We start from the raw sequence: 24,415 nt of genomic DNA, 5'->3' as shown, positions 1-24,415 counted from the left end.
AGTCAGTGATGCCATCCAGCCATCTCATCCTCTGTTGTCTCCTTCTCCTCCTGCCCCCTATCCCTCCCAGCATCAGGGTCTTTTCCAATGAGTCAACTCTTCACATGAGGTGGCCAAAGTATTGGAGTTTCAGCTTTAGCATCAGTCCTTCCAATGAACACCCAGGATTGATCTCCTTTAGAATGGACTCGTTGGATCTCCTTGCAGTCCAAGGGACTCTCAAGTGTCTTCTCCAGTACCACAGTTCAAAAACATCAGTTCTTCAGCACTCAGCTTTCTTCACAGTCCAATTCTCACATCCATACTTGACCACTGGAAAAACCATAGCCTTGACTAGATGGACATTAGTTGACAAAGTAATGTCTCTGCTTTTTAATATGCTATCTAGGTTGGTCATAATTTTCCTTTCAAGGAGTAAGAATCTTTTAATTTCATGGCTGCAGTCATAATCTGCAGTGATTTTGGAGCCCCCCAAAATAAAGTCTGACACTGTTTCCACTGTTTCCCTTTCTATTTCCCATGAAGTGATGGGACTGGATGCCATGATCTTAGTTTTCTGAATGTTGAGTTTTTTTTTTTTTTTAGGTAATTAATTTATTTTTTATTGGAGGCAAATTATTTTACAATATTATATTGGTTGGTTTTGCCATACATTGATATGAATTTGCCCCGGGTTTACATAAGTTCCCCCTCCTGAACCGCCCTCCCACCTCCCTCCTCCCTTTATCCTCCCTCTAGGTCATCCCCGCATGCCAGCCCCGAGCATCCTATAACATGCATTGACCCTGAACTAGTGATTCATTTCACATATGACAACATACGTGTTTCAATGCCATTCTCCCAAATCATCCCACCCTCACCCTCTCCCATAGAGTCCCAAAGACTGTTCTATACATCTGTGTCTCTTTTGCTGCCTCGTATACAGGGTTATCATTTGCATCTTTCTAAATTCCATATATATGTGTTAGTATACTGTATTGGTGTTTTTCTTTCTGGCTTACTTCACTCTGTATAATAGGCTCCAGTTTCATCCACCTCATTAGAACTGATTCAAATGTTGAGTTTTAAGGCAACTTTTTCACTCTCCTCTTTCACTTTCATCAAGAGGCTTTTGAGTTCCTCTTCACTTTCTGCCATAAGGGTGGTGTCATCTGCATATCTGAGGTTATTGATATTTCTCATGGCAATCTTGATTCCAGTTTGTGCTTCTTCCAGCCCAGCGTTTCTCATGATGTACTCTGCATATAAGTTAAATTTAACATAGCCTGATTAGTGATAAAAAAAATGCACATACACAATTTCACAGTGACCGCCTTAAATCATTTTATAGTATGATAGGATATGCATATATGTTAACAGAACAAATACAGAAATATATAGAGGTCCCTCACCAGTCTGACTGCTGTGTTTATTTAGTTTATTTCTGTGTTCCCAGTTCCAAGACAGTGGGCTCAGAAAAGCAGATTTATTTAAATCACCCTTTCATTGTGCTGAGCCTTTATTCCACTGTCTGATCTTTCTTATTAGGGATGTTATATGCATCCATCTATTTGTTTAATCAGCATCCATTTGTGGATTGCTGGAAATGTGCCAGGACCCAATGAATAAGACCATCCTTCTCTGAGCTTTGGCTCCCATGGCTGTATAGCAGAAATGATAAAAAGTATTTCTTCATATTTGCTATCAGTAAAAAAAAAAGGGGGGGTCAAGTATATAGAGTTCTTAACAAGACTTAGCATACAATAAGCACACAATAAATGGTAGCTATTTTAACCATCAGAAGTGTTTTTTATCAAATTAATTTTATTATTATTGTCTGCTTAGTGAGCCAAGTTTTTTAATAGAGCACCTGGGAGTTTTCAGAGTCCTTAAAATGCTGGCCAGGAAACACCATGGGGACTGTGAAAGCCACTTCCAGTCTCTACCCTTTACCTTTTCCCATCTAATGAGGCCAATTGGTAAGAAAGAATCATTACTCAGCAAGAATACTGTTCATACGTTTCCAAAGAGGAAAGACCTTGAGGTTGAACATAAAGGCCTAAAGCAACATCTTTTTATGCAGAATGTAGCAAATACTTCATTCCATTAGATATTGTCTGACTTTCTATCTTCAGCACCAGTCACAATAGTTATTTCTAGAAACTCAGAAATAAAGCAAATCCTGTCCTTTGGAAGCTCACAGTCTCCAAAGATATGCAAATAATTACTACTAAAATAGGCAAACTCAATGAAAGATATTTTATCCTCAAGGAGTAAGTAATCCTACTTGAGGACATTGGGGAGGCTCACAGATAAAGTGATAGGCTAGACACACTCCTGACCTCACAAAGTTTATGGTCCCAGTAGGTTTGGGGAAAGGAGATTTTGCAGCTGATTCCAGAAACCTGCTTATTTCACTACTGATGACCCAGATTCAAAAATAATCAGGTAGTCCAAAGCAGTTTTTTTGCCACTGAGTATAAACTTCTTGCATAAAATGCCAATTATAACAACTCTGATTACTGCTGCAGTTGTACCATGATCCTTTTAATTTTTCTTTCATAGCAATCAATTGATCTGCTGCTTAATTCATATTTATTTAGATTGCAGCCATACAGATGCCTTTTGGGTGCTGCCAGGAAAATTAATATGTACATATAGAGTATAATGTATGTAAAAATGCTTTGACAACCATAAAGTGCTCTGCAAAGTGTTAGATTACTATCATTATTTCTTTTTAAGTCTCTCTACAAATAGATAAAATTTAACATCATTAATCTTAAAAGCATTACCATGAAAAAACTGAGTTGCACAGTCTTTCTTTTTCAGTCTTTTCAGTTCTTATTTGTGTCCATTGCAAATCATGTCTCATTTCACACCTTCATAAATGGCACACCTAATTTCTAGAAGATACAGATGGATGCATGGCCTGTATTTGGAGCCTACTGATCTGTTATAAGAAAAAAAAAATGTTATGGCCATTAGTCATAGTAAGGAATATTAAGAGTTAGGAAATATTAAAATTTCTCACCAATAGTTGACCTCAAAAACATGTGTATATATATCAATATATATACACATACATACATATATAGGGCTTCCCTGGTGGCTCAGCTCGTAAAGAATCTGCCTGCCATGTGGGAGACCTGCGTTCGATCCCTGGGTTGTGAAGATCCCCTGGAGAAGGGAAAGGCAGGCTACACACTCCAGTATTCTGGCCTGAAGAATTCCATGGACTGTATAGTCCTCAGAGTTGTAAACAATCGGACACAACTGAGTGACTTTCACACACTTATATATACATACATACATATATATGTGTATATCTATTGATATACACATTTCTAAGAAAGATGCTCTAATAATTGGGAGTGAGGCAAACTTACCAACCTCAGGAAATTTGGGTAGAGCCCGGTAAGCACATATAAAGTCTAGAAGCAAAAGTCAGAAGCAAGTAGGGGCTGCCAAGACCTTCATGCTTCCCTCTGATCGATCCGGCCCACGATTTGTATTTGCAGTCTTTCCACAGGTGAATGCCATGCCACACACAGAGTGGCCCATGGCTCCTAGATGCAGATGCAGTTCACACACTCATCTCCTACTTCCCCAAATATCATAATGTTTATGATCTAGAAGAACCTCAATAGTCATTGAGTATAAATTCCCTATTTTAGCTAAGGACCCAGGGAAGGAAGGTGACTTGCTCAAGGTCACAGGAGGTGGTAGACCAGATGTCCTGGCTCTTGGTTTGCGCTTTTTCTTTTCTCTTGTTTTTACTTCTTTGTCAGTGTTTAAGTTCAATATCTAACCAGAACTACCTCTCCTCTTTCAGGAAATTTGCTCCCCGCTGTTCTGTGTGCAAGGAGCCTATCATGCCTGCCCCTGGCCAGGAGGAGACTGTCCGGATTGTGGCTCTGGATCGTGATTTCCATGTTCACTGCTACCGGTGTGAGGTCTGTGGTCAGCGCTTCCAACCCTTGCCAGACCCATCAGAGCCAGATTTTTATAAATATCACAATTATTAAATCTAGGCGAGCCCTTAGTGCCTGTGTTCATTCGACTTGGGTTTTACAAGAGATCTGTGACCCCAGTTGGAAATGACAAAAGATTTCATGCCCGGGGGCCATGTCATCATGTATATAGCAAAGGGCAGCGAGTCTTTCTCCTCTAATCTGGTTATCAAAAGGACACCACATTCAGAAAATGACTTCAAAGCATTTTGTTATCCTAGTCCTGTGACTTGCCCAGGGCATCTCTTTTGAAGCAGCTTTCTTGTTTTCTACCAAACCTTCTGAGTGCAGCAGTTAGCAGCTCCCTCTTCTATCTGCAAGAGGTAATATGAACTATCTTATTACCATCTCCTCATGACATTGGCTCGTCTAGTCCCACAAGATTTTCCCAAGACATGGGCCAGTGGGGCTGGCAGAGCTGCCCCTAGTCTGTAGGACTGCAGTAATTCCATCTACCACCTGATCTGTAGCTGACCACTTGGTTTATGCAGGGTGCTTTGTTCGGTCCTACAGCCCCAGTTGCATGCCTCTCTCTGGCCATAATGTGAGCAAAGAGAATTTAAAAACTTCCAGCTTTTACACTAGGTGTTATGACTAAAGAGCAATAAAAAATATCTAGCCTTAGAATTGACTTGAATTGTAAGTGTGGAAAACCTAGAGTTCATTTCGCAGTTGGAGAAACTGAGGTTCAATGGAAGCAGGCTTCCCAGTATTTCTAGACACGCTTGCTCTATGTGCCCACAGGCTTTGACTTTTCATGGTTTTGTTGTTTGTTCTAAGAGTGGTGTGAGATGTACCTCTTCTCTTCCCAGATGAAATGATAGCTGCACATGTGTCTTAGAATCAAGACTGTAGAATGGGATGAACACTGAATTAAAAGGAGGCAGACCTCCATCACCCTGGGCAAATCACTTCCCTCTCCATAGCTCACTTCCCCCGCTGTAAAACAGGCTTGTTCTGGATGCCCCAGTATTGGCTCCTTTGGTTCTAAGATTCAAGGTGCTAATAGTTGAGTTTCAACTGCAGTCAACTCTGGGGTCTTTAGGGTGCCCAGATAACTGTTAATGTTAGGTTATTAAAGGCTTAAAATCATGTCATTTATGTAATTTCTTTCTGTTTATTATGATCAAAAGATTCTGTTTAATTCCATCACTCAGTTTCCCCAAATATCTCTAGATCTCCAGAATATCTGCTTGTTCATTCATAAAGCTGGCCTTCTTGGGAAGAATAACTATAGGTGCCATCACTGCTGCTGCTGCTGCTCCTGCTGTTGTGTTCTGGGTGACACCCTTTTTGAACTTAAATTTCATTGTTAAATTCAGATATGAACTTCAGTGACCCCCCGCCTTGCTGTCATAGAAGACAGCAGAGGTGAGGCACACAGCAGAGGTGACCTTCTAAAAGAGTTTCTACTACAGTTAGCAAGGGCACACACCACAAGATGAAATACTGTATTTTTCTTTTCAAAGAAATTTCTGTTTCCTCTAAAGGTGAAGGTCAGCGTTTAACTGTCATATAACACTTTTCAAAATGGATGCTCAGGTACTATTAACAGTAGTATAATTCTTTACAGTTATGTAGCTCTTGGCATTTTTTTCAAAGTATAGTCATATCCATTTTCCTTTTTGATCCTCCTAACAGCTCAGTGAGGTAGGAATTGTGGGAATAATTTTTAGAGTGGCTGTTGGCCTTGCCTGCAGTGACAGAGGCAGGAGCAGAACTAATGGTGGTGCCCAAGGGCCCTGTCCCCCGACCCTGCACTCATTCCTCTACACTGTGCTGTGTCCTTTGGAAAGTACAAAGGATCGTTCCCCACTCCCTCCACCCACCCCAAACCTTAGGATTTTATTTTCTTTCTAAAGTTGGAGTAAGTACGCAGAGGCTGTTGATGGCCTGCTGCTTAGCAGGAGTCACTCTGCAACTTAGCTTCTGACCTGGAAATGACCACAAGATTCTGTCCTGGCACTTGTATATTACTTTGGAAAAATCTTTAAATTAATAATAAATGATAAAGATCTATTCGCTCCTGTTCTTATTGTTTGGGTAAAGGGAACAAACTACTTGGGAGCCTAGACCGGCAGGTTCTTCTCCTTCTGTACCTGTATGTCCCATTGCGTGACTTCAGGAAGGTCATTTTACCCTTTTCTTATTTATGTCCCCAGCCTCTGCTTCAGCTTAATGCAGGACATATCATATGATGTCCTGGGGAAGAGAAGAGGTAGTAACTGGCCTCTTTATGGAAGCTTTGAATGAAAAGAGGAGTTTGTTTCCATTTTCACTGACATCCTTTCCCTCTGCCTTCCTTCTTCCAGGATTGTGGTGGTCTCCTGTCTGAAGGAGATAACCAAGGCTGCTACCCGCTAGATGGACACATCCTCTGCAAGACCTGCAACTCTGCCCGTATCAGGGTGTTGACCGCCAAGGCCAGCACTGACCTTTAAATCCAGTCACCTGTTTAGCGGTTAGTTGGTGGCTCCGAGAAGGATGAAACACAAGAAAAATATGAGAAGAGAAATAGGAAGAGAGAGGAGAGGCAATCAAGCTATGGGATGGTCTCTACTTCATCCACTATTATTAACCTTTCTTTAGAAACACCTAGAATATGAGATTTTTTTTAAGTTCTTACAATACACATTTCACAGTTAATCATGTAGAACCTTGATAGGCCTTTGTTCCCAAGGACTTGCACATTTTTGCACGGATTATGCTCCATCCCATTCACTTCTGCATTCCTTTAACGTTTAATCCCTATGTTTGTCTCACTTTTCATCTGGTTGAATGGCTTTTTTTAGTGTGGTATTTGCTGTCACACAGTTTTTCCTGGGGAAGTCTGCCAACTCCCAGGTGCTTTTCGGCTTGAAGGCTCCATCCTATCACTTCCACACTGCCAGCGATCATAAAAGATAGTCATTCATTTTCTGTGTATTGAAAAAAATAGTCTTTTATTGCTCTAAACTAGTCATGTCCCTTGGGAAAAAATGCACAATTATATGTCAGGTTATAAAGAACTTAAACTGTAAATTACATAGATTAAAAGAAGCTGAATTTGCAGCCATCCAAATTCAAAATCTATAATGACCAGCGGTGGGGCTCATTTGAAAATAGATATTGCTGAGAGAGAACCAAACTTCAATATTTTTTCTGCATAAATTACAGAGGGGGTATGCTGGATAAAGCATTTTGGGGTTATATTTGAAAAGGCATTATTATGCCTCAAATATTAAAATTTTCTTTTTCCATGCTACCTGGATATAATAATATGGACAAACTTGGTTTTCTCTAGAATATAATTTCCAGTACTGTTCCACTTTTCATATCAGATATATTGCAACATTTTATTTGTTTGTTTTTTTGTTTTGGGAGGGAAGGCATACAAACACAACTACCAGAATTGTATAGCTGTATTCCTCTAGAGGAAGATATCTATAAAGAACTGTTTAATTTTTTTTTTTCCATGCCCAGGTCCATTTTACCTGACAATTGCAAATCAGGGCACATAAAATTGTCTTGGTTTTGTTTAGTTTATCTTAAAAAGACAGGAAACTTGAAAAGGTTGTGAAACCACAGTTTCATTAATCTTATAATTCTTCTGCAACTCAAAATACATATTGCAGGAGACATTTTCATATCATTGATGTGACATTTACACCACACTTTCATAGACAATCACTGAAAAGAAATGGCCTTTTTGAACTAAAAATATGCAGAGCCTGGAATCTTTAGTCAGATTCTTTTGGGACAGTGAAATGCTTGCCTGCTAACTGCAGAACCACATACATTTTTTTTTTTTTTTTTATGTTCTAACATGTTTTCTCTAAGGAAGGACCCTTCTCTTAATAACAGGTTACCATTTTATAAACTTAAGTATTTTGGATTAAGATTTGTTCAAATCTTTTTTAAGATTAGGTCAACCTTTTTAAAAACTTTCTGAAGTATATACTTTTAAATTGCAAAGTATTTTAAATATAACAAAAATATAGATAATAATATAATGGATCTCTGTGATATACCCTGTTTAAGAAATCAAATATAACAAATATAGCTGCATTCCCCCGTATACCCTTCCCTGATTCCACAAAGATCTTTTTCATGATTAGAAAGTGATAAACTTTTCTAACCTGACTTTTGTTTTTAATTTTAACACTCAGAAATGAAAAATTATTCGAGAATGTTTTGCGTTGCAATCCAGACCTCAAGCATCCCAATTAAATTTATTTTACTTTAGTAGGAATAATCATAAAGGTGGTTCTTTTTTTTTTTTTTTTTTTAATAAGGTATTCCTAAGCCTATGGCTCTTCTAAGTCAATCTGTGGCTCATTTGCTTTGGTTACCAAACAAGTTTTATTTTAGAACGACCACAGTTAGTGCTTTTCAAAGGGTCCTTTGACCACTGTGCTTTCCTTATTTCCCTTGTCCTTGACCTCACATTTCTCATAATGTGAAATACAAGAGGTCCACTTTGGGCAGCATGTGGATTTTAGGATACAATGGCAACTGTATCACTGAATTTCTGTCTTCCAAATGAAAGGAGAGACCATGCTGATGACCTCAAAGAGCACATTAGACAATCGGGGTGACACTATCTATAATCAACTTGAATTTCTTCAGCAATTTGTTTTCTATGAAATACTTGGGGAAAAATTATCTTTTGGTCAAAAGGAAAGAACCCAATTTATTGAGAGGTGGAGTTTATCTCTTGAAATACAGTCTTATGAATTTTGCCAAAAGAGGGAGGATTTATGAAATATTTATACTATAAAAATGCAGTAACATTCTACTTGTTGGTTACATTTGAGTTCTTATGTAACTGAATGTTTACATGCCAAGAGAAAAGAGAGTTATAAGAAAAGGCTGTTACAGGCCCCTCACTGTGACACTGCCAGAAGAGTGCTTACTTACAATCTTTATAGTGCGTTTTTATCACGTAACCTCAGAGTATCTTTACCAAAGATTTTTAAAGTAAATCTCTTTTTAATATAGACTTATCATACTTTTATAATAATGAATGTGCACACATACATATACAGAATATTTAGATTTAGATTTTTTTCTTTCACAAGGTATAATAAGGAAAGGATCCTAAAATATTTTATTTCAGGATTTCTTAATTATATGATTTATATTGCTTTCTTGTCTTCTATTAATCATTTGGTATCAGCAATGCCAAATCACTCTTTACTGTTTTAGCTACATGAAATGATGCCTATAACAGATATAAAGATCTAGTGCCTTAAGGATTATAATCCTACTGTCTTATGATATATTGCCTTGATTGTTATCATTTAAAGACATAGATAATAGAAAAAATCATAGAGTCTATAAGAGAAAGTTTGTAAAAATACACTAAAAAATATACTGGTTTAAAAAAATTTGTCACAAACAGAAATATTTGGTGATTCCGTGTAACATGAGAGACATGGAAAAGGAGAAAAAACCCACTATGTCCTGAGCTCTGCAGATTGTTTCATGGTTAGGTTTCTCCACTCCCTGGATCCCCAGCTCATACTGACTCAGTGTGGAGTCTCATCTGTGAACAGATTGGCCTTTAAAACTCAAAATAAGTCATGTGTTCCAGCAAAATGCATCAAAGCTTTTGAGATCCTGGACATCTCTGTGGCTCAATGATGTGGGTTCTTTTTCCTTTCATTAAAAAATTGTTTTTACCAGAGCAACTTCTCTGATCAAAATGGCTTCATTGTGTGTATCTGATGAATACAGTGGAGATATCAACACTATAACTGTTTCCTCACTATCTAAGATTCTGCAGAGATGTTTGCGATGATGTTTCAAGTATATAAAATTCTAATTGCATTTAAACAAGTATTTTGTATTTGGATTCAGGGGAAGGAAGAGAGCATTTTACCATGGGGCTGTCGTAGAGGGCTTATGGAATATAGACAGGACGCTGAAAACACAACTCCCAACAGTTTTCCTAGTTAATAAAAATCCTATTAATGTGAACCAGCCAGGAATAACAGTGTTATTTCTATTTGATATGGTTTAGGTTTCTCTTGTCAAATCTGCATTGGGGCTGCCCCTTGATCCCTCCATTATCAAGTTTTGAAGGGTGTTGGGGAAACTATGACAGCTGCTAGGAAGATCAGGGAAACACTGATGTAACCTCACAGCCTCTCACCATTTCTCTTGGCTTGGAAAGGCTTTTTTTCCATATACATTTCTAGAAATATTGCTATGCTACCTTAGTATTTCACATTTGTAGTTTAAACAAGCGATTGTCCATCTGTTGCCTAGAGCTTCAGTACATGTGTGTTATGAATGAAATATGACAGCATGTTCCATACCCTGCTTTAGCCATCTGTAGGAAACCAGGAGGCTGGAAAAGATATACCTCTGCAAAATGTGCCTCAAGTTCATTTCCTAAGATCGCTCTTTTGGTGCACTTTCACAGGAGACAATCAGAGAGCAACATGTATTTGTGCCTTATTTTTAAAGAAAACTTTACACTGCTATGAATGCTCCTCTGAAGAGTCTTCACATAAATAACCCTCCCAAATCTCAAAGATGTACTCATTGAACAGTCAAAATCCAGAGATGTCTGAACTCTTCATCTTAATGTATTCTAGCAGTATTTCTGTTCTCGCCATCTCTTGGAAGTACCTTATGAATTCCTAAATTAGGAAAACATTTTTAAGCCTTCTTAGGCCACAAGGTGATATCTTAGGTGTTGTTAGCGAGTAAGTGGTCTTATTTAGTGGTCTTACTCTAGTTCTAGTCAGCTAATGAAGACGTACTTCCACTTGAGCCTTTAATATCTATTCAGCATACCGCTTTAATTGCCACAGTCTTTTGGTTTGCTGTTTTTTATTTTTTTAATTTGATAGTATACAGAACCAGTTGAGGATATTGGTTCTGAGTCATTATTATGGTGCAATCATGAATATATCAGGTCAAGTATTTCCTTGACAGGTAACTTTTCTCTTGAGGCTGTTATTTGCTGTGCGCTGTGCTGTGTTCAGCTACTCAGTCGTGTCCAACTCTTTGTGCCCCCATGGACTGTAGTCCTCTAGGCTCCTCTGCCCATGGAATTTTCCAGGCAAGAATACTAAAGTGGACTGCCATTTCCTCCTCCTCCTTCCTGACCCAGGGATCGAACTGGTATCTCTCATGTCTCTCCTACATCGGCAGGTGGATTCTTTACCACTGTGCCACCGGGGAAACCTGGCTGTTGTTTAGTTCACTTATTGTTTCAGCCTTTAAAAAGTGATCTGATTAAAGCTGTGTGGCCTGGTGAGAGTTCTCTCTCTCTCTCCCTCTCCTCCTCCCTTCTTGTCTCTTCCTTATTCCTTACCATTTCTACTCATTAGTGTTATCCCGATTGGACTTCTCATAAATAAATTAAATCAGTACATTACAATCCTTATGGAATTATGATCATATTAGGAGAAAAATTGTACCACAAAATATATGCAGCATCCATAAATCCTTTCTTTAGACAGGCATATTTTTCCAGACTGTTTATTCATAAAGTAAGGTGAGATAATAGAGTCTTTCGGTTTTATTTTAATGAGTTTTCATCAGGGATTCAGATCACAGAGTTCTTGGCAAATTCATTTATGACTGGCCTACTTTTCTCAGCTATAGGCAAAGTGATCTTTCCAAGACTAGCTTAAGGTTTGTTTTTTTTTAATCCAAAGCATTTTGACCAACAAGACAATCGTGTTCTTAAGTGATGGCATGTTATTTTAGATCAATGAAACTTGAGAATTTTCCTTATTATCCTTCTGGAATTTCTACACATATCAGCATTTTTTCCCATGACAATCATATTAAACCCTACTACTTGAGTCACAGTATTTTACAGGGAGTAGGTCAGCAACAGTTTTTCCTGAAGCGCGTGTTACAGACCTGTAGTCAGTTTATAAAAATTAACCTGAAAAGAACGATCTGGATTTCTCAGTAACGCATTTGCTTAAAATTTGAGTCTGAGATTCTCCTGAACTCTGGCTAACACTGATCAAAAACATGCCATTTGTGTCTGTTTTTTATAAATTTGTTTGGAAAAAGCTTATAATTCTAGGAATGGATTTCCATTTTTTATTTCTGTCCTTAACGTTGACTACAAGTTGACCTTGATTTTCCTTTTTGGGAGGGTCACATATAAGAAAAGTAAAAGCATATCTAATATATACATAACTCAATACACAAATGAACTTACCCAGTTTTAATAATAATAGTCACAGTGAATATATTGTTTTGATAAATAGGCAGAAGGGTTTTTTTGCTTGTTTTGTTTTGTTTTTTAACCTGTCTCCAAGAAGAGAGGAATGCAGAGGGAAGGAAGAATTTGAGGGAAGGGGAAGGTCACAATTAAAACGCTGACATGTGGATTCTTACAGAGTGTAACTCAGAATTTTCACAGAGGTTTTAAGGATTGGCAATTGTAGCTTTTTAAACAAATAAAATATATTTCTAAGTTTATGAGGTGTTTAAAAATCACTATGGCTGACACTGTATTTTTCCCTTGTCAGACTAGAATTAAAAGGAGAGCTGTTTCTCAGCCCTGTGGCATGGCCATAACCACACAAGACTCTATATGTCACTTCATCCCTTTGCAAGAGGGCCATTGCTCACTCTCCTGTGACAGATGGCGATGCCTATTCTTACATAGTCTTAAGCAAGCTGCACTACACCCTAAGCATCTCTGAAGGTTAAAGCTTTCTGTTTTCACACACTGAATATCTCATCCTTTCCAACGTAGGTCCCTGGTGAGCATAGTAAACAGGAGTTGCCTTGGTCTGTGGGTCTCTTGTTCAAATCCAGTCATGCGCTTTCTATAATGCCCTCCCTAAACAGCTATACTGGAATTGATTTGTACCTTTTCTCCTTTTTAGTTGCAACCACAGAAAATTAATGTTAGATTACTAAGTTCAGAGAAGAATAAATATAAAATGGCATATTTTCCTATCAATATAGAAAGGAAGGACTCTTACTCCTTTCTCTATTTTACTTTCCTGGCCCCTGTGCAAAAAAGTTGTAGACACTATTTTTGTTATCCAACATACATGTGGCTTATTTTGCGGAAAGTTGTGTGGAAGATACATTGTATTAAACTCATTGACTTTTCTGCCATGAAGTTACAAAAACGAAATTGCTAAATCTTTTTTCTTTATTTCTGATTGTTGCGTAATTTACAACAGCTTCTAACCACCCTAATAAATATATCTCATTCTAACCCTTATTATAAACACAAGTTTTATAACATTCTATAAGCAAAAGTTAGATATACTAGAAAGAAGAAGGAAACCCATAACAGAGTCCTTTGTAATACTTTAAGATGGTTGCATTAATCCTTACCCACGGTGTGCTTGCTACTTTTTCCAATAAACTCTTTCACTTACTGGCAAGTGGAAACATCATTCGCCTACCTTTGTTAGACATTGACCTACCAGACCCAAACAGAAGTCTTATTAAATGACACACATGCTACACAAAACTGTAGCTTCAAAATTCAGTTTTCAGCCCCAAGAGTAGAATGATCTACCAAGATTGACACAGATTTCACTATGTCATCTTCTGTACTACACCAGTGTAGAGGGCCATAGCCTCACCGCTGTTCCTAGACAAACATAGGCTCGTGGGTCTTTTAAGGATCTGAATCTCCTATTATTTTCCCAACAAGTCACCATTCCACATCTTTTTAGAGCTCACTAGTTTATAGTACTATTCATGGCAGTCCTACTATTGAGGCAGCTTTTTTCTACCAAAGTTCTTCCTCATGTTAAACAAAATTCGGGCTCTGGAGCTATGCACAGGAAGTCTAAGGTCTATATCTTTGCCTCTAAGTCAGATATCACTCTTTCAACTTTTCCTCATTTATCAACATAGTATCAAATTCAATCATCCACTTGTTTTTCCTTTCAACAGTTAGACCCAATGATATTTTCTAATTTTATTTCAGTCTACTAAGTGAAATGTAGCCAGCTCTTTGGGTCAGGCTACGTAAAAACACGTAGGGCTGAAAATAAGTGGAATTGGAATCATTGAAAGGAAACGGATATTGAATGTGGAAATTTCACCCAAGGACTCAGACCCAGGAGAGTGAAAACTGGATGAGGTTAGATCTCCCTTGTGTGTAAAACAGCCCTCTTACTCTGTGTACTTCACTGTTTTTGATGTTACCAAAGTCAACATAGGGTTCAGTTCAGTTCAGTCACTCAGTCGTATCCGACTCTTTGGACCCCATGAACCGCAGCATGCCAGGCCTCCCTGTCCATCACCAACTCCCAGAATCCACCCAAACCCATGTCCATTGAGTCGGTGATGCCATCCAGCCATCTCATTCTCTGTCGTCCCCTTCTCCTCCTGCCCTCAACCTTTCCCAGCATCAGGGTCTTTTCCAATGAGTCAGCTCTTCGCATCAGGTGGCCAAAGTATTAGAGTTTCAGCTTCAACATCAGTCCTTCCAATGAACACCCAGGACTGATCTTTAGGACGGACTGGTTGGATCTCCTTGCAGTTCAAGGGACTCTCAAGAGTCTTCTCCAACACCACAGTTCAAAAGCATCAATTCTTCAGCAATCAGCTTTCTTTATAGTCCAATTCTCACATCCATACATGACCATTGGACAAACCATAGCCTTGACTAGATGGACCTTTGTTAACAAAGTAGTGTCTCTGCTTTTCAATATGCTGAGTTGGTCATAACTTTCCTTCCAAGGAGTAAGCGTCTTTTAATTTCATGGCTGCAATCACCATCTGCAGTGATTTTGGAGCTCAGAAAAATAGCCAGTATTTCCATTGTTTCCCCATCTATTTGCCATGATCTTAGTTTTTTGAATGTTGAGTCTTAAGCCAACTTTTTCACTCTCCTCTTTCACTTTCATCAAGAGGCTTTTGAGTTCCTCTTCACTTTCTGCCATAAGGGTGGTGTCATCTGCATATCTGAGGTTATTGATATTTCTCCCAGCAATCTTGATTCAAGCTTGTGCTTCTTGCAGCCCAGCGTTCCTCATGATGTACTCTGCATGTAAGTTAAATAAGCAGGGTGACGATATACAGCCTTGACGTACTCCTTTTCGTATTTGGAACCAGTCTGTTGTTCCATGTCCAGTTCTAACTGTTGCTTCCTGACCTGCATATAGGTTTCTCATGAGGCAGAGCAGGTGGTCTGGTATGCCCATCTCTTTCAGAATTACATAGGGAGTGAGCTAGTATTTACATATCCATTAGATTCTCACTTCTTGGTCCATGTTCATAAATTCTCTTCAACCCTTTCACTCTGTCCTTGTCTTCTCAAGAGTGAAACATTTCTTGTCCATGTTCCTGTATTGAATATGCAGAAAGAGTTCTGGACTCTTATAGGTTCCACATAAATATTTCTGGCTAGTTTGGTTTTTGAGATTTGCTTGCGTTTCTCTGGGCTCAAATGTTAGTACCTAGAGTTGTTAAACTCTTGATGTAGTGAGCAGCTTCACCACTCAGTCATTTAAGAACTACCCTGAAGAGTCCATGTTTTCTCTATACTTTTGCCTTTCTAGCAAATTCATCTCTTGCTCATACCATTCATTTAATAATCACTTTAAGAGAATCAGCCCCTAAGTAACTTTGATTGAAAGCAACTGCAATAAAATCAGATAGGTTCAGTCTGCACTCCATAGAAAGTGATATAGCTTCAGGAAAAGTAATTCTTCCCAGTGACATCAGTTAAATCTTCCTGAAAGAGTGAACTTAAGAAATCTTGATTCATTGACTTGATTTAGAATTTTAGGGAAGAATGTGTAAAGCACAAAAGGAAAGCATAGGTTATGTTCAGAGAAGATCCTCTACTTTAAGTATAACACATTCTAGAATGTCCTTCACAGAAAAAAAAGGCTTCCAGATATTCAGGGTCAGTGAGAAGGGAAAGACGTAGAGCAAGATTGATTCAGTTTGCTTTTTCATCTCTGTGTAATTATAAGATAGGAAAAGTTGTCAAAATATAATCCAGCACAGACAGTATGAACAGGAATCATTTTTTGTAATGTACAAAATGTACATTTTCATTGATTCTTATCTACGTAATCTACTCTTGCACCAGGCACCCCTATCTTTTGAGCCTCTACAGTATGACAAGCGGGACACCTTCTTTTCCTGCTGTTTCTAGGTCCATGATGGTAAAGGACTCCACCTTTGTCTATTCCACTTGGTGTTAAAATTCCCTCATGTAGGTACTGATAAGTGAAAATCCAGGCTATGCTTGAGCATCACCTGCATCAGGGAGCTCTTACTTCTTAAGCTCTTCCATTCCCTCCATTGTACTTTGTTCCAAGCTCCCAGAACCAGTCTTTGGGGCTTAGGTGCCCCTTGGTGCCACACAAAATTCATCTTAGTACATAATAAAACATTACTTCCTCCCTGTTTTCCTTCCTAACCTATTTTGCTTTTGGCAACACATTTCTTAAAAAATAAACTGTGTTTCTTTGGGTTTTATTTTTTTTTTTGCTGAAGATTATAAAAAAGCTTTAAATATCCTTAAAAATAGTCTGAAGGGTTTTCTGAGGGTCAGGTTTAAGAGTATGAGTTTTGGGTTGCAGTTCTTACTTTCTTATTCAAAAGACAAACTATCCTGACCATTGTTACACAGCTTCATGCCTTCCCCCACTAACTAATCCGTGAAACACTCTCCCGTTATCCAGGCTGTTGATAATGACCTTAAAATGCTGGGAAATGTCAGCCTGTGATTTCCACTTCTAACAAGGAAAACGTCAAAAGCAGAAGATGCTGGTTCTGTTGAAAAACATTACCTCTAGCCAGTTGTTCTGTGTGAAAGGAAGTAGGTTACATTATGTTGAAGTTTTATATCGAAATTTATACACAAGTTCAGTACATTTGAAGCATGGCATTAATTACAGTTTATGCCACATGTCTCAAAATCCTAAGTTCAAAACTTCAAAAGTTATTTAGGAGATGCTGGCTAAATCCATACAGTATGCTTGTTCCGAAGGCATTTGTAACCGAAGATAGATGGGAAGTAGAAAGACAGCCAGAAGAACACTATACCAGGCACTCACTATATATTAGTGGTCTCTGGGAGGATAAGACTTGCGGCTTCTTCCACCCCAGCCTTGAATCCAAGAGCCCTATTGGCAGAACTTGTCATCAGTCTCCTGGGCAGGCCTGGGGTTGGGGATGGCTTTCCAAGCTCTAAAATAATAATTCCTAAGATAGTTTACAAACTGCTTTCGCCCATGAAACAGCCCTGGGAGGAAGGTTATTAATAGCCCTATCCTGAAAGAGAAAACCGAGGCTCAGAATCGTTAAGTGACTTGCCAAAAGCAATAAGAGCTGGTAAGTGGCAGACCTGAGGATGTACCCGGGTCTGGCAAGTCCAGTGTTCTCTCTGGTGGCTGCTTTCAGGGCACCAAATACCTCAGAGCATGCTGGATGCTTCTCACAGACCCCCGGGGCCCCTGTTTGAAGGCATCCAAGAAATTCACATAGATCACCCAGCTATCAGGTGGCAGGGGCATATGGGTGCTGTGGGGTTTGAGACCTTTGAAAGCGTCCATGCATTTTCTGTGTCCTCTTGTGGGAAACTGCTCGGCAGTCTGTCTGATTGGCAGTGTGACAGAGCCAGTGAGGAAGGGCACCGCGAAGAGCAAACACTGGCGCTGAAGTGCACTGCAGCAAATTTCCCCAGAGACTGTGGTTTACTTTACATTAACTGAAAAACTCTCTGGAACTGTGAGGTTCCGAATACCAACGGTGGCCACACGTTTAGAATTCAGTGGCACACAGAAGTGACTTGATCCTTAAGACATTTTTCTCTTATGTGGGCTACGATTTATGCCCCACAGAGGCAGGAACTCCTGCAGGTAAACAATGCATGTTGTCCTCTCTCTCAGCTTACATTTATCAAGGCCCCACCAAGTGTATGTCATAGCATCAGGCATTTCTGAGCCAACCAAGCAACCTTGACCTTGAAATGTCCGTGAAAAAATGCTATGGGATAGATCGTGATTCTGCCATTTGCCTTTTGCTGTTTGAGAGCCTGGGCTTCCCCTCCTGTTGTCATTTTATGTTTCCTGTGGGCTTATCATGGGGAGTTTGGTACTGTCGTTTCCAGAATGCTTGCTTAAAACCAGCCTGTATGTTCTAGAACATGGAATGTGGCAGTTCCACAACTGGGTATGCCTCCTCTTGAGCAGCATCCATCTGAAAGCAGTGCCTTTTGATGTGCCCTCTTGGGTTTTCAGTTCCTCTCATTGTAATTGACTTGAAGTTAAAATCTGTTAACTGAAAAATATTCTTTCTTCATCTGAGTTAAATCTACTGCAGGGAACCTTAAAATGAGCTTACCTAATATGCTTTCTAGGCATCTTCTTTCCCGGGAGGCTTCCATCCATCAAATCGGTCTCATTATCCTTCTGCTGAATTCCCTGGGATTAATGAGGGCCGAGTTAAATAACAAGTGGCTTCTCACCCCTTTCCAGTCTGCACACCTGGGAAATACAGCCAGTGCCAGAGGGGCCAGCCGTTGAGTGGCTTTGGCTGAGATGACATGCAGACACCAGGAAGGAGCCTCATTTTCCAGTGAGGTTTGATTAATGTTATGATTGATGGAGTGGAAAATGATTCTTGTAAAATCAATGATGTACCTTCCCCCCGACACACATATACACACACAGGAGTGGATTAGCAAAAGAAGCATTTTGAGAACACTTCAGAATTTTCTAGGTAGGTATGCCTGAGCTGAGACTCACTTGGGTGGAACCTGTGATGTCTTAGGCAAGGAATAAAAGGATAGTGAGGCTGTGAATATGAAAAAGCAGTTCTTTAAAAAAAAGAAAGAAAGCCATAAACTCCAGTTTATCTTTACATAATGTAAAGGAAATTATGAATGCATTTTTTTTCTTCAATTGTACACAATGTTACCCCTCATAACTAGGGAAAATACAATTGTGTTGTCTTCAGAACACTCACCCCTGCCACCTGCGTGCACACATGTTCACACACTCACACACACTATCTCATACACACACACACATCTTCCAAGAAAGCTGATGCTTCAAAAAGGAAATCTTATTTTAAAACTCTTGGATTTTTCAGGCCAAGAAACTAATAATTCCTAGACCTGACCCAATTTAGTGCCTGCCAAAAAAGAAAAGAAAAAGCTATTTAAATTTTGTATGGATCCATTTATCTTTTAGAGTATGCCAAAGCAATTTGAGGTGGGAGTGGAAACTAAAGTATTTATCTCTGCACCTGGAGTCTCTATGTATCTATCTGCTGGGAGTTGGTAAGAAAGATTCTTGGATGATTATTATTGATACATTGTGTTGCCGCTTTGTCAGTGTCTGCTTTCCTTCCTGCTGTTGTGTAAGAATAAGAGTTGCTTTTTTAACTCCTTTTCCTCCATTATGAGGGAGTAAATATTAAGCCTAAATGTCTTCCCTCACCAAATCATTTCACTCCATTTCTGAACTAGTTTAGAAAGTACAAAAGAGGGAGAGCTAGCTTTTCTTGGATACATTTCTTCTTTTTCTTCTTTCTCAGGAGACAAATATAAAAGGGAAAAAATCCAGTTCCTTTTCATCTCTCTTTCTCTTTGGGTGACAGTTGATGATCCCTTAGTAATTATAAACTAGAAGTAGGAGAATAGCATAGCCAGGTTATGATGTATCTGCCAACATGTTTCATTCCTTCAAATTCAGACTTTGAGAGGAAAAGGGATTTTATCATTTAAATGCAAACAATGGAAATGGCCTCATGTTTTAACTTTGTCACAGTAAAAGGTGAGTTGATATTTGGGCCGTGTTTGCATTTCACTAACCCTGTGTGCCTTCTGCTTAGTTTTTAGATGAATGTCATTACAATAACATATCAGGATGAAATTGCCAAAAATTGTTAAGTGCCTTGGACCTGCCTCACTAGATAGCAGGTTGAAACTGGGGTAAACCATGCCAGCCTTCTTACTTAACTGAAATGTCTGAACCAAGGTTTGGAAGACCGGTAGTTTATAATGAAGTCATTGAAAAATAATTTTTAAATAACTTTCTTCTTTTTGGTACCCTTTTATTCTCTTGGGAAAGCTGATGAGCAAATTATCCAAGAATTAATTCTTATTAAACAGTCAGAATATCCCCCCAAGAAAATCTGAATTTGTCCTCATTAATTTTCAAGAAACATATGAAAAAGCAAATAAAATTAGACTTGGCATTGATTGTCTTGATTATTTAACACAAATAAAATTTTGCAATTTAATGTGCCTTAAGTGAAATGTAAAAACTTTCACAGTAGGATTTTTTGAACTTTTACTGTTATCTATGCAGTTAATTACTTTGCTTTTTATTTTGTCTTTTAAACTTCACCTTTATCATTCATTAAACAGACTTGGGGCTGCCTCCTTCTCTGCTGGGAGCATGTGCAGTTACGAGATGCACCCCCCCAAAAAAAAAGAAGGGAAAAGAAAGAACTTTCTGGTAGCAAATCTGTGCCATGAAGTAGACGTGACACGAAGATGCAAAGCAGGAGGATAGTAATTTTCTCTGAGCTGCACACACCAGCTTTTATTTCATGGCTTTGTCACAGGCTTTTCTCCTTCTGTGCTGTCACCTTTGAGAAAAACGATTGCACCTTCTCCAAGTCTGCCTTTTAACAGCTACAGTTGAGTTGGCAAGACTTCCCCAGCTCTGAATATAGCCATTTGCCGACTCCGGCCTCTTTGTGAGACTGACTCAAATCTGTGATCTTCTGTTCAGCATACACATCAGCAAAGTGAGAAGATGAGCACTAAATATAGGCTCTATTAACTTTACTTTTAGATTTACTGCCTTCAAAAAGTGCCTATTCTGAGAAACATAGACGTTCTTCCTACATATGTATGTACACACGGTACCCAGAGTCATACCGTGCAGCCTTCAAAAACACACCATCGAAAGAAGTAGGTGCTAAGATAAGGAAACCTTGCCAAATGGAAGAAAGTCACTCATTTCCAATATCCCCTCCCTAGTGGCACCGTGAAACAGCCTGCAAGCACATTTCCTGAGCATTCCTTGCTGATACAGCCACTTTATATTTTTATCCTACTGGATGGTGGCATATTGCTGAGGTTTCCTGTACTCTACTTCAAGGGAATAGATTATGCTTCATGGAATTGGAACATTTAGTCAGGAAAAAAAGGTTGTTTAAGAGAATCAATGAGCCAGGGCCTCTATTAGGATATGTGTCATATGTGTGTTTTATAAACTAAGCATTGGTGAGCTTAGAATGTCAGCACATTGCTTCTCCTTTTATCTCTCAGGCTCACATCAGTGAAAACTAAAGAAAAGTCTTGGCTCTGACAGTTGGAGGCTCAGGGGGCCAAATGGCCTTGCCAGATCCTTAGAGCATCTTTACTTTGACTCCTAAAAATAGTAGCACATGTTATTTATTGGCTTTTGTTTCCATGCTTCTGTCACTGATATAACAACTGTAGATATTGTCAATGGAGCAGCAGCTCAGCCTACAAAGTTGGATTCTTACCCAGCTGTGGCAGTAAGAGAGGGTCCAGACCAATAGGGCAAAGTAGACTATGTATGATTTTAGGAAAAGGGTTGAAGGGAGGACGTGCTTCCAAAAAAGATCTTTTTCTCAATGTGTCGTCTGACTCAACCAGCTGGCAGATTACACTTGCCAAGTCGCTCTCCTCCCTTAGAAGTCAGTTAGCTCCATGTTTGCTTGATTCTGTCCCTGCTCTGGAACAGCAAGGTACCTCCAGTGAGCCTTTCCCCAAGGAAGCTCTTGCCATCCTCTTGGTCACCAAGTTGTCTCCTATCCCACCCAATTTCACCAACAGGAAGTAAAGGGAGACAAGCAATGGAAGATGCTTCCCATGTCATCGACATCAGTAGCCATTCTGCTTTCCATCTAAGGGGCTCCACTGTTTAACTAGGGAGGAGGGCAGAATGGACCATGGTTTTATCATTACTAGAGTCTGGGCCGCCTTTCCTTAGTTTTCATTTTATGAGATGACTTGTCTCCTTGAAGAAAGTGATACTCTTCTCTAAAACTGTCTACTCTTCCTGTTCATGTTCTTGTTATGTTTTTAATTTACTCAGTTTTAACACTCGTCATTTTCTATTTTTTTAGAGAAAAATGTGCTAGATAAGAGTTCAGAAATCTCCATGATATCAAAAGGGGCATTGGACTACCACAGAGTTTTTCCTCCTTGGAAACAAGATAGACTGGGAAAGATACAGCGTGGTTTTGCTCCAGGTTTCAATCCGATCATGACTATGAGAGAGTTTTATGTAAACGCTGAGTGGTATTTACAAAAAGATAGATCAGGGAAAAGAGGGGTTAAGCCAGGTTTTCTCTATGCTAAATGTGTCAAAGACCAAGAACTTCCTACTAAGTATAATCATAGCCCCACCATGATTGCTACAAATCTGAATAGCATTCTCTGACTTTGGGAAAGTGACACAAAAAACATGTAGAGAATATGCCTTTTTTCACATATATGATACTGACAGAGCCATGGTATTCCCAAAATGCAGATTTCTCTTTTTTATTCTTAGCAAATTACATCTCTCCTCTACATCATGAACCATCACTGACAAATCCAACATAGCCCTCATGGTTCCTTATAAAAGTAAGAGAATAAAATCTGTTATAAGCAAGTGATTTGGGTTATTTTCTTTTGTATTTATACATTACCACCTCTATTAAATCATGTTTCTATTTACCCTCTACCAGTTTTTTCTATCAATTTTTTTTCCAATGCTCTTTAAGAATAAATATGAAAATCATATTCCTTTTTTCTGTTAAAAAATTGCAACTATGTTATTTAGAAATCCAATAAAGTTATTACATTTATTTGCTTATGTGTGGAATTCTTTTTAAGCTGGATAATCCCTGTCTCTTTTCTCCTAACCTCTTTTACTGTGATTCATTTTTTACATCATTTACTTTCCATATGGTCTTCTGAGAAAGGGAACGTCTCTCAAAAGAAATATGATGCCAACAAGAATATGAAGGCACCCACTCTTTTCCACTGTTAGCACAGAACATCTTAAGGTTAGATATGTTCTAGAATTAGTTGACCACTCTGTCTTTAACTTTCAAGTAAAGAACTTCCCCCTTTTTAAGTTGGATCAAAGCAAATCAGTTCCTGAGCTGTGCATGTGGTGGGGGAGGGGGATGGTGGTGGTGGATGGGGAGTTCTCCACTCACGTCACTAATGGCTGGCTGACTTTTCACACTTTTAGTCTATCTGTTCTGTGCGTACTTTTCCAACATTGAGACTCTGCTCTAGGCTTCTTGAGGGATACAGATGTAAATCAGTCATAGTTCCTGCTTTGAAGAAGTCTATATCTAGTAAAGCTAAAGCTGATAGATTCAGGTGCAAATAACTATGGTAAGAAGACGGAAAGAATCCGACACTTGGGAGAGTATGACTCAACATTTTCAAAACTTTTCACAGTTCATCATATCATTTTTAATAGTCTGTGGTCCGCAATGATTCTACCCTCATTTTCTATGTGAAAATGCTAAGAATGTGAAAAATAAAGGTAACAATCCAAAATCACCATTTACTGAACACTTTTTTAAAATTTTTTAAACAAAGCTTCAAATTAACCCAGTACCCTGATCCCTGCTCCAGTCTAAAACATAAGCATGAGTAGAACTAGAGGGTGCGTGAAACTCCTATGAAATTCAGAAAATGGTATCCCTTCTCCTTCCCAATTAGGTTTTTGGTTTTATCTCTTCAGCCTCATGTTCAGCTTACTAATGCTGAGAGATCTGAAAGTCCAACAAGAGGCCACCATTTTCAAAGATGCTGGACACAAGGTGTGTTTCTGAATTAATAAATGATGGATATAGCTCTGGGGCACAGGGTGTTCATAACTTCTTGCCAGAAAGTTGTAAAAAAGAAGCGCATATAACATGTAATGTTGGTTTTTCTTCCCCTATTTTTCTCAAATTGCTCGCTTTATGTTCCTCAGCCCCCTTCTGCTTTGTAATTTAACACTGCACAAATATTATTTGTCCCTATTCATTGTGTGGGGGCTGGGAGGGCTCTTAGAGAACTTGTTTTCTTATTTTTTCAAGGAAATGCTAGGTTCCAGAGATAGGAAAGAATTTACCTAAGGTCACAATGTAATTTAATTACAAAGCTGGATCTTGTGTCCTGACATGACCCTCAGTCCTGTGCTATCATCCTGACAACTTTAATAATGTGAAGGGAGTAGAAGAAAAGTTATATCTGTAATTTCCATTTCTAGGGGGAAAAAAAAGACAATTTAAAAATGAACAAAAGCTGAAAGGTCTTGATGACTGTTTGTTGCTGTTTTTGTTCAGTTGTTAAGTCCTTTCTTTTTACGACACCATGGACTGCAGCATGCCAGACCCTTCTGTCCTCCAACATCTCCCAGTATTTGCTCAAATTCATGTCCGTTGAGTTGGTGGTGCTATCTAACCATCTTATCCTCTACTACCTCCTTCTC

At 38.8% G+C, this 24,415-nt stretch overlaps 1 protein-coding gene across 8 annotated transcripts in view; it reads left to right on the top strand.

Annotated features, from left to right (window-relative positions):
- The window catches only part of LPP (LIM domain containing preferred translocation partner in lipoma), a 772,586-nt gene extending 749,965 nt beyond the window's left edge, over nucleotides 1-22,621 (top strand). For all 8 annotated transcript variants that reach the window (XM_055408177.2, XM_055408186.2, XM_055408120.2 and 5 more), the window contains 2 exons: nucleotides 3,812-3,932; nucleotides 6,302-22,621. In XM_055408177.2, the coding sequence (XP_055264152.2) occupies nucleotides 3,812-3,932; nucleotides 6,302-6,430 (250 nt within the window). In that variant the 3' untranslated portion in view covers nucleotides 6,431-22,621. The remainder of the gene's footprint in view (nucleotides 1-3,811; nucleotides 3,933-6,301) is intronic.
- Nucleotides 22,622-24,415: the final 1,794 nt, after the last annotated feature.

This window comes from Moschus berezovskii, chromosome 1, assembly GCF_049115385.1.
Source record: "Moschus berezovskii isolate FMDL1 chromosome 1, NW_MosBer_1.0, whole genome shotgun sequence".
NCBI lineage: Eukaryota > Metazoa > Chordata > Mammalia > Artiodactyla > Moschidae > Moschus > Moschus berezovskii.
This window is presented reverse-complemented; position numbering and strand designations above follow the sequence as displayed.